We start from the raw sequence: 11,340 nt of genomic DNA, 5'->3' as shown, positions 1-11,340 counted from the left end.
CTAGACACGACTACATAACTGCCCAGGTTTAACCGCAGCGTACAACACCCATTTACTTATGTTTTGTTCTACTTGTAGTTACGGATCTCGACGGTTAGGTATACTTGTATGCTTTTGAAAATACTTATATTTTGAAGTATACTTTTAGTTTAGAGCACTTAGGCCCCTTAATGTTTATAGTATTATACCATGTAAGGTTTGGTATACTTAGTTCACTATAAACACGGGCTCTGATACCAATCTGTCACACCCCGAAACCTAAGGCGGAAACGTTTCTGGGGCGGACTCCACATTGAGTATCAAATCCAATGTACATAGTAAGCAAAGTAAACAACAATTACATTACATATAAAGATTTTTACATTTGTTTTAAAGTAAAAAGTATTACAAGAGTGATACATATGTATATATATAGACAAAAGTAAGATGTGTCTTCTACGCAATCCGTCTTCGCTAAAAGGAATCATCGGGTACCTGTCTAATGCGGATCTGAGAATACAAGCAATTTGAAAATCAGCATAAAGCTGGTGAGTTCATAAGCGGTTTTGTTTTCTGAAAATGTATTTGTTTCCTTTCTATTTCTGAAAAGTTACACACCAAGAAAATCCCATATTTTCTTAAAAGTTGGTTACTAATCCGAAATGTAATGTAAAAGATGTACACTGAAAACTTGGTTACTCTTGTGAATTGTAAAGTTTAGTTATCTGGTTTGTTACACGAATCTGGTTATGTACAATGTTCCCCAGGAAAATCCCATATTTTCATGAAAGTTGGTTACTAATCCGAAATGTGCAAGATGTATACTGAAAACCTGGTTGTCCTTGTGAAATGTATTAGTTTTAACACGTATATAAAACTAATATGTACAAGTAAACTAGATACTTTATTCATTATTACTATTAAGTAAATCTCTGATATCCAAATTGCGAGTTCCATAACCATACGATAGACTAGATACGACAATAAGTATTCCACATCACCTTATGACTTTCGTCACCCTTGAACCTTTCGGTTCGGCTGTAGCTATCAGCCAGGTGTGGGGTAGTCAGCCCTGTATAGATCTATACACTCAAGTCACGCTCCCTATCTAAGAGATTCTAGTTACGGGTGCGATCCTCCACTCGCGTATCTCTGTGGAGTGTTCTCCGAGGACGTGTCTCCAATTTATAGGAATAACAAATTTACTAGTAATAATATAGAAAGATACTGTTACAAACAATGATCCACCACTCGCGTATCTCCATGGAGTGTTACCGAGGACAAAACAGTGTACTAAGTTTCATGTTCAAAGTTCAAATGTTATGCTTTCAACTGATATAATGTGGAAAACCATTTGTGAAAATATAAAATACAACATTTTATAATGTTTTTCACAAATAATACGGTAATGTGTTCTGCAAGTTCAAACGGTTATCTGTTATGATTGTCAGCGTTAAAAGCATATGAAATATGAAACACAACACATGTAAAAACAAGTTTTTGAGTACAATTATTCCTTGTACTTTGCTTGTATTCCCCCCTGAAAACAGTGAAAAACATTGAAAAAGGGTAGGGGTATGAACTCACCAGGCGAGAAAACGTGACAGTTTGAATGCTAAGCGTCGGTTCGGGGCTTGATAACGCGCGAGGTTCCTATGTAATATGAAATGGTATACAAATGTATCTAATTAGACTTTGAATCAAGGTGTTCTAAGTCCGTTCCCTTAAGTCATTTAGCCATATCTAAGCTCCAAAGGTGGATTGGAAGGGTTTTAAGGCTCAAAAACCCATTTTATGTGTGTTTACGGCCCAAGCATGTTCCAGGGCCGTAAACACATGAACATGGTCCTTTTCCATAGATTAAACACGAATTTGAAGGCTAATGATGCTAATCTATGAGTTAGGGAGGCTACCTTGATGAATTGGAGCCTTAATTTGATGATTTTGGACCTTAAGTTTGGATTGAGGAGAGAGGTTAGAGAGAGAGTAGTGAGAGAGTGAAAAAGCTTCAAATGGAAGCTTAAGCCACTTTAAATATGTTCCAAGTTTGGGACACGGTGGAATTCTACCCGATACCGACGTTAGACGTGGCTTTTGGTCGCACCCGATTAAGTTGTCGTAACCCGATATGGTCGATTCTAAAAATATTCCGATTACTAGAATGGGGTGTTAATATGAGTTCTAAATGCGTTTAGACACCCATTAAGTCATAATAGCAAGCTCAAATTAAATGACTTAATTTAATAGCGTAAACGGAAATGAATTTGAAAACGACGAATTTATTAACGGAAAGGGTTACAAATGATGAAACGAACTTTGGGTTGTCACACACGCCGCCTGGCGGCCTCCTGCAACTCCAACAAGGTCTCGCACCTCTGCGTAGAAACAAACTACCTAATGTCCCTCTTGAGCATACTCAGATATCGGGACATCTGAGCCTGCTCTAAAGCAAACTCAGGGCAAAACATCGCCCTCTTCGTGAACATCCTGGTGATCTCCGTCACCGATTCCGAATCCTGCTTCAGCTCCAGGAACTCCTGAGCCAAACTCTATCTCTCAACCTGCGGAACATAACGAGTGCTAAACATCTCTCAAAACTGATCCCAAGAAACTGCAACCCTCTGCGCATCCGAAAATGACCCCGTGGTCAATCTCCACCAATCCTTCGCCCCGAGCCTCAACAGGTTCAGAGCACACCTTACCCTCTGATCAGCAGGGCATGAACACGTGAAGAAACACCCTTCCACGTCCGAAAACCATCTCATAGCGACAATCGGGTCCTAAAATCCATCGAAGGTACGGGCTTCGTATTATCGAAGTCCCGATACTGAAAACCTCGACCGGCTCCTCCCCCTGCCGCTGCTACAGCCGTTGTAGCCGCCGCGGTAGCCGTCTCTGTGAGAGCCGCATAGCGCTCATCAAAATACTCAACCATGGCGGTCTTGATCGACCCAAACAGTTCCGACAACTCGGTCCGGAACAACGTTGCAACCTCATCATGCAGGATCTCACGAATCCTAGCATCCAACTCGCCTGTGCTCATCTAACCAATAACCTCGGGTGGTACTGACCCACCCTGACCGCCCTCTCCTGCTCCCGATCCTGACCCGGATCTGCTCCCAGCATGCCTGGTAACCACTATATTGAAAAACATCACAAGATCTCAGATACTTCCCACTATCCCTAGAACCAACCCTCAACCCAACCCTAGAGGGCATGGTCTCTTTGATACGCATATGGGTCCTGTGCTTTCAATAGTACGGGCCCATACTACCTTCCATACCCACCCACATTTGTATCAAGTATTACCACAACACCCTAGAGAAAAACATACATAACAAGCACTCAACCCTCACTCCTAGAGTAACACCAGAAATCTCCCACAGAAGAACCCTAGGCTAGCAGGCATCATAAATCAGGTAACATTATCATGAAATCCTGAAGATCCCTAGCCTAGTACTAGCATGTTGTTCTATCATAGCTCAAAAACAAATATCATGTATGGTATTTTGGGGTTACTTACTGGCTCCGGCTGATCGTACCTCTACGTCCTCCTTTACTCATTTTGAAAACCATTTTAAATTCTCTTTTGAAAACTCTCCTTGATTTGAGACTGGATTCACACGAATGTTCCTCCAATTCACTCAAACCAAGGCTCTGATACCAACTTGTAACGGTCTAAAAATTTCAATCAATTTAAACTTTTCAAAAACAGCCCATTTTCATAAAGTTATTACAAAAAGGTTTTCAATACAATTATTATCAGAGTCTTCCCAGAACCACATCATAAAACACAATCATGAGGATCGGTACGATCACGCCTTTGCCTTGCCACGGTCTCCTGAAGAACCTGAAAACATTAAACCACAACTGTAAGCCCGAAAGCTTAGTGAGATACCCCCAAAATACCAACCACATATACCATACACGCACAACATGCCATATCATAACAGAACACAGAACAACCATGCACTTCGGGTCTACTGTGTGACTGGTCCGCCGCACCGTCCTTCAGTCCACCTAGTCTACCCTTCGAGTCTAGCCATATACATCGAGTCTACAGTGTGATTGGTCCGCCCACACCGGGCCTTCAATCCACCTGGTCCACTCTCTGAGTCTACAGTATCACTGGTCCGCCCGCACTGGGCCTTCAGTCGGCCTGGTCCACTCTCCGAGCCTCGGCACGTCTGGTCCGCCCTCTTGGGGCCTACAGCCTATCCCGACCGCTCGTTGGGCCTTTGGGATAACCGGTCCGCGCTAGGTATGTCGGCCTACAGCACAAAGCAGGACCCGCCTCAACCCAACCCCAGTCCAACAACCACGTGCACATAAACATTCAATCATATAACGAATCGCATCTAAACAAACCAATCTAACAGATCACATAGCATAACATCATCCTAACCAGGATACCGACCTAACCAGTCACTAGCATAGCATCATCCTATACACCAGGATACCGACCTTAATCAGGTCTCTAACATATACCATCATAACTACCAGATGCAAACATAGCAAAGCAAAACATAACAACGATACCCGGATCACAATCCGATAAAGGGCCGGCCTTGGTGCCGTAGACCCTGTCGATATAGTGAGGATAACTCACCTCGCAACTACCGACTGAAAGATAATATCAAGATGCTCCGACCACTGACACGATCTTCACCACTAGCCAACACCAACACTGAACTCAAAACAAATGCCAATAATTACCAAAATGCCCCAGGAAGTCAAATGGTCAGCCCTTGGTCAAGGTCAAAGTCAAAGTCAACCTCCTGACTGACTCTACTCGCCGAGTCAACCCGATGACTCGTCGAGTCCCCAAGCTCAGAACTTCCCCAATCCGCGACTCAACTCGCCGAGTCACCTTGAGACTCGCCGAGTCCAACAACTCCGAGTCCCCTCGCACTCAACTCACCGAGTCCTCCCTTGACTCACCGGTTCACGGCTCAACCAGAAGAAGGTTAGGACCTCACGACCAGACTCGCCGAGTCCAAGGCTATCTTCAACCAACTCGCCGAGTTGTTCTTCCAACTCGCTGAGTTTCTGCCCACCTTCATGCAACTCGCCGAGTACACCCATGTGACTCGCCGAGTGCCACTAGCTCATAACCCATACAGAGGCTTTTCAAGCCATGCAGGGTCTCAAATCCATAGATCTACTCTTATACAAGCCATCCATCATGTAAAGTGGCAAACTTTACGTGAAGCCAAGTCGATCTAAGCATTTTACACTCTAGGGTTTGGGTTTGGGACAAAAGGGCTTCATCAACCATTCTTGGGCAGCACCTTTACAACAAATAGGATCATTACCAACTTGGATCTGAAGTTTCAACTTCAGATCTAGCTTCAAAACTTTCAATTGAATCCACTCAAGCCATAATCCCCAAAATAGCAACTAAGAACAAATCAAGAAGAAGGAAACTCAAGGTAACAAATTGTTTCCTCAGAAATGATCCAAATGAGGAGTAGATCCCTGATCTACAATAATATCCAGATGCTAGCCTCTTAATCTTCAACCTTCTTCTTCTCAAGTTCTCTTCCCAAGCTCTAATTCTTCATCAATGGAGGTTATACACGATTCTAGGGTTTCTGGACTTCAAGAGAGGGTAAAGAGGCTGGGGAGAGGGTATAATTTCCTTTAAATAGGGCTCATCCTCCGAAATTAGGGTTTTCTCCACACATCACCAACTCGCCGAGTCCAGCCGCCGACTCGCCGAGTTGGCCACTTAACACGCGACCAGAATCGCGACCCTACTCGCCGAGTCCACCTATGGACTCGCCAAGTTGCCCTTTCACATTTACACATTGAACCTTGAACTTGCACTTCTGAACTCGGGATGTTACATTATTTCTAATAATTATTATAAATTGGTTAACAATGTTAAACTAATGCAAAAACTAAATTCTAATCATAAATTAACTAGACTACAATATTAAAATATCATATTTTAGTTCTATTTATAAAATTATGACTTTAACTTTTTAACATATTATAGTTAACTTATTAGTTTAGATATATTGTCGTATGTGAGCAATTGTCTATTTAAAGTTGCAAATTTTTATAATTTATGATTTTATGCAAAATAGTTAAATTATTAATTTCTTTATAACGTTAAACGATTAACTTAATTCAAAATCTCAGTTAAACTTGAAAAAAATGGAGACTATTTTATAAATAGTTAAAATTTATAAATTGTAGTATTAAACCTAAATTATAATCTTAAATTAACAAAAAAATGAAACTATTTTTTGTAATCATTAAGAATTTTCAAATAGGTAGCTTAAAAATAACATACAATAGTTAAAAGTAATATTATATAAAAAAATTGTAATGTTACCTTTAAAAATAAAAACAATGTTTGGTGTTTTAAATAATTATAATTAAAGAAACGAACAATATTCATCAAATAAATTTTAAAAAACTTAAATATCTGAAACTAAACTATAATAATTAAGAGTTTTCAAATACGTTATTTTAAATAACTTACAACAACAATAGTTAAAGGTAACATTATATATAAAAAAAAATATATTGTTACCTTTAAAAACAAAAATAATGTTTGATGTTTAAAATAATTACAATGATAGAAATTAAAATCTTAAGCAAATAAGGGTTTTAAAATTAATTAATTATAACAACTATAAATATCATTAAACCATATATTATATTTTAATTTTATTCATGAGTAACCCACATGTAGAGGCCATTGAGATAATTGAGATTATAGAAGTTTAAAAGATGTCTACTACATTATCATATAATTCAAAACAAGCAATGTTTATACCAACTTATTATATGATTTGTTATATTAGAGCTAACAATTCATTGATATATTTTAAAATATATATTTATAAAGATTTCAAATACATTATTGTATTTTGCACAACGCGCAGGTATTCGTTTAGTTTTTAAAATGAAGAAGTAGTAGAGTGACATGTGGAATATCATTAATTAGGAGCTCTAAGAGCATTACATATGGCAAACCAAAACTAATCTATTAGTATGGGAAGATTATGTTAGAAAAATGGGATAATAATAGCCTTGGAAATTCTGAGAATTGTGATTTCACTATCAAATCAAAGTATTTGGTGGTACTCTCTAATCTTTGATTGGATAAGAGTTAGAAGAGAAAAGAACAGAGAATGAGATATATGAATTCCGTGAGTACCAGAAAAAACTGAGAAAGATTGGTTAAATACCTCATTTGTCTTAAAACTGTCAAAACTGTCATAAAACAGTTTGACAAACTGTCATAAGTTTGGGTTTTCTATAATGATTAATACCAATCCAAAAAAATGAGTCAAATATTCTAATTTTGGATTTCTCATGCATTTTTAATACAACAATATTCTGAATTTTGCAACTGCTCGATCCCAGCCAGGGGCTCTGCCCCTTGGACCCCGCTCCCAGCGGTGCTACCCCCGAACCCCCGTTCGTTCAGGGGATTCGCCCCTAAATGACAGTCTACTTTTAATCTTGAATAAATTTAAACAAGTAGGCACTTCACACCTTCCTTACTTGTTTAATATTTATCAATATCACTTTTGGTCAACAAAGTAATTCCATTACACTTAAATCACATTAGTGAAACAAATCACCAACAAATTAAATAAAAGTGTGGAAATATATAACATGACATTCAGCAGTTTTATAAGGTAAAAAACAAATAAAATAGTGATAACATAGCAATGCAAAATATGGTATGACACCCATTAACTTTAGGTGTTTGCTTTCTTCAAACAAACACAATTAAAAGCAACAAGACATACACCTAGTAACCCACCAACACACTAACATGGTTATCGAAAATTCCAATCAACACCACACAAACATATGTGACTTGAGAGACATTCAAAATGAGATAAATGAAAAAGGGTTATTGTCACTATAACCCAACAATGTTTCATATATTGGTTTAAATGGTCCCTGGTGATTTTTTTTCATTTGAAGGGTACGAACTTTTATTTTACCTATTAATCCGGTACCTTTACCTATGTTTGAAGGTTACACTTCCTTGTGGGCCCCTCTTTTAATCTTCCTTGTTCATCATCACCACCACTGTCTCCATCTCCTTCACCTTCATTTAAATTCAAGCTTAAACCCATACTGTTTTTTGTTCTTGTCTTCCCTTTCTACATCAGTATTCTAATAAACTTGAAACAAAATCAAAGAACTGAGAATACATTTTCATTACCCAACTTATGATCCAGCTTAAACCAGGGAGGAGCTTGTGTATTTCTTCCATTTTTACGACTAAGGTCATCTCTAAAATTAATAAGAGGAAACCGTTACATTTACAAGAATCTTTATCTTCCTACTAAAATTCTGAATCAAAGAGAAAGGAGATTCCTTTGCCACGTGGCTTACACCTTCCCATTCAAGGAGTGGAGGAGGCTGTTGCCTGCTGCTTACTTAAATATTCTCCAATACGGCAACCCGACATGGCGGAACTATTGGAGGTATAAGCATACAAAACACAAACATGATCCAAATGGTGATGCAGGTAAGCAACTCTCGTGTGGGAGGTGTGAGTGTAACAACAAAAAGAATTGTGGGTATTGAAAGATGAATGATGGAAGCGTCGCCAACCCTCCTCCGATTTCCTCACTTTGACATGGAAATTTCCTCATTCTCATCTTCTTCCTTTCAGGGATGCTCCTCTTCACAATCTTCTTGGATGTTTCCGTTATGAATCAACATCAAGAACAGTTCTAATTAGAAAATCGTTGTCAGTATCAGCACCACCAAAAGGCGACGACACACCGGCACCGGCAACAACTACAACAAAAAACTTGGACTTAACAATATCTCCCGTACGGAAATCACAGGTAAACCTGTGGTGGATGATAATTACTCAAAAATCAGAGGAAAGCAGGTAGACAGAATCAAAGATAGACCAGATAAATTTGGGGAAATCTATGGTCAAATGGATAAGCCAGGGGATGAAGGCAGTCACCACCGATTTTAGGTGGGCGGAGTTGCAGGGAGAGTTTATCGAGGTCAGACAGCGGGTGGGTCCAGGTCTCACCTTTGTTATACAAGCTCAGCGTTACATCGACGTCATTCCAATGCACTTCGGCCTTGAATATGTATGCTTAAAAGCCTGAAATCACTACCCTACACTCTTCGATCATTTCTAGAGAGGGCTAAGGGATGCCCTTCAACAACTTCAACATAAATCATTGATTGAAGACTGGAAAAAAAACCGAGTCATGAAGTACAGAGTGAAGAACTAGAAGAATGTTGATTGAAATCAAAAGAGACACCGCTGCTATCTTTTCTTATTAGAACCTCTGATTTCTTATGATGCAATTCATATGTGATTATTGATTTTCTCAAAAACGAGAAGCAGAAGGAGTCTTCATTGATTTCATGGTCATCATTATTGAATTTAGGGTTATTGTCGGCCAGTGGCAATTGGGGTGGGAGTTAAATAATTGACTTTGCATATTAAACCTGTTGACTAGGAAATGTTTACCAGATGACCCCTTCAATTTTTTCAAAATGATCTTTTAAACCTTAAAAACATGAATTTGTACCTTATAATGCAAAAACAAAATCACGAAGAACCATTTAAATTAATATACGAAACATAATTGAGCTTGACAATAACCCAATAAAAAAATACCCATGCAAAGTTTAGACATCTAAGGGAAAAAAAAAAAAAGACCATCTATTTTTGACAAACTCAAATGTTTTTGTGTCGATGTCTATAATTATTTAAAAAAAAAAATTAGGAAAAGAGTTAAAAATCTTTGAGAACGAGATGACAAGTCACGCGCGTGATACTGTGAGCACAGAACATTCTACAGGCGTCTAGAATATAACACACGACCCCAATGACAAATATCAGCCAGACATCGAGAACGCTCTAGAACGCAATTCTCCTTCTGTTAGATTATAAACTTGTGGTATAAATAAACATCGATCTGTACCAACTATGATCACGACATCAGAATTTTACGCATCAAATTCAGTAAAATACTTACAAATTTCATCATTTTCATTGCGACTAGCGGTAATCGACGATGAACGGCGGTCCGTTTTTCAGAAACTATTCCATTCAAAAACCATCACGATCTGTTCCAGTCCAGCAAACACAACACAGATCATCGCCGAAGGTGGTTTCTGTGCCAGTTCACTTCATTTCATCTGAGCAACCACGAACTACATTATCGATGTTAAAGGATTCGGCGGCGCTTAAGATCCAAAAAGTGGTCAGAGGTTTTATTGTGAGAAAGAGCGTGAAGAAGGTCGGTTCAATTAGAAACGAGGTTAGTGAAATCGAACGGAGGATTAACGATATCGAAATTATTGATTTGATTCGTAGAGATGCAAAGGAGCGGTTGAGAGTGAACGAAACCCTAATGTCTTTGCTTTTCAAATTGGATTCGATTCGTGGTGTTGATTGTGGCGTTAGGCTTTTGAGGAAAGCGGTTACCAGTAAGGCAATCGCGCTGCAGGAGAAGGTGGACTCGATTGCGCACGCTGATCAAGAAAACCTAGATTCACTTAACTACTCTGGCGAAATTGATGTTAACAATGTCTGTAGAAGTACCTCCGAACAGATCACAGAAACCTCCGGTGACACTGGCAATTCGCAATCCGTAGAAAATGATGTCGTAAAGGAGATGGTTGTCAATTACAATCATGTGGAAATTGCAGCAGATTTAACGGAAATTGAGGAAGAGGATCATACATCCATTGCAGGTTCAATGGAAGTAGAGAAAGTCCATAAGGAAGGCGACGGAGGAAATGATGATAAGGGGAAGAGGGAAGTCGTGGAGAAGTTGATGGCTGATAATGAGAAGATGATGAAACTCATGATACAGATTTCCGAGAGGAACGAAATGCAGACACGGATGATCAACTCGTTAAGTCGAAGGGTGGAGCAGTTGGAGGAGGCATTTAGGACTGATAAGCTGAGGAGGAAGAAGAAGAAAACACGTGCTGCTTTAAGGAGGCTAGATAAAGATAATTTCTCCATTTGAGTTGGCTTTACTGTATACCAGAATCCATTAATGCTTTCTGGACATGTTAATGTTTATGAAGAATATGTTTGTTTTGTAATTTCATTTTTACAAGTTTTTGGTCTTCAAATAAAGTTTTTATTTTAGTTTGATGGTACACGTCAGTTTCGTTGTTTTGTTAAGGTCGGTGTCTGAAAAGCTAGATGTTAGCTGATGGCTGAAAAATTAAATGTTAAATAAAAAGCTAGCTGATAGCTGAAAAGCTAGTTGATAAAAAATAACGTTTGGTAAAATTAGCTGAAATATATAAAATTACATAAAAGGACATATAAGAATATGTGTTTCTATAATTAATTAAGGGGTTTATTTGGAAAATTAAAAAAAA

General features: G+C 38.6%; 1 protein-coding gene across 1 annotated transcript; it reads left to right on the top strand.

The window, feature by feature from the left end:
* The first annotated feature begins 9,841 nt into the window (after positions 1-9,841).
* Positions 9,842-11,112, top strand: LOC111889872 (uncharacterized). Its single transcript, XM_023886031.3, has one exon. The coding sequence runs from the start codon at positions 10,014-10,016 to the stop codon at positions 10,974-10,976; it is 963 nt and encodes a 320-aa protein (XP_023741799.1). The 5' UTR covers positions 9,842-10,013; the 3' UTR covers positions 10,977-11,112.
* The last annotated feature ends 228 nt before the right edge of the window (positions 11,113-11,340 follow it).

The sequence above is a fragment of the Lactuca sativa genome, chromosome 4 (assembly GCF_002870075.4).
Source record: "Lactuca sativa cultivar Salinas chromosome 4, Lsat_Salinas_v11, whole genome shotgun sequence".
NCBI classification, from domain to species: Eukaryota; Viridiplantae; Streptophyta; class Magnoliopsida; order Asterales; family Asteraceae; genus Lactuca; species Lactuca sativa.
The sequence above is the reverse complement of the archived record's forward strand: the minus strand, read 5'-3'. Positions and strand labels throughout refer to the sequence as shown.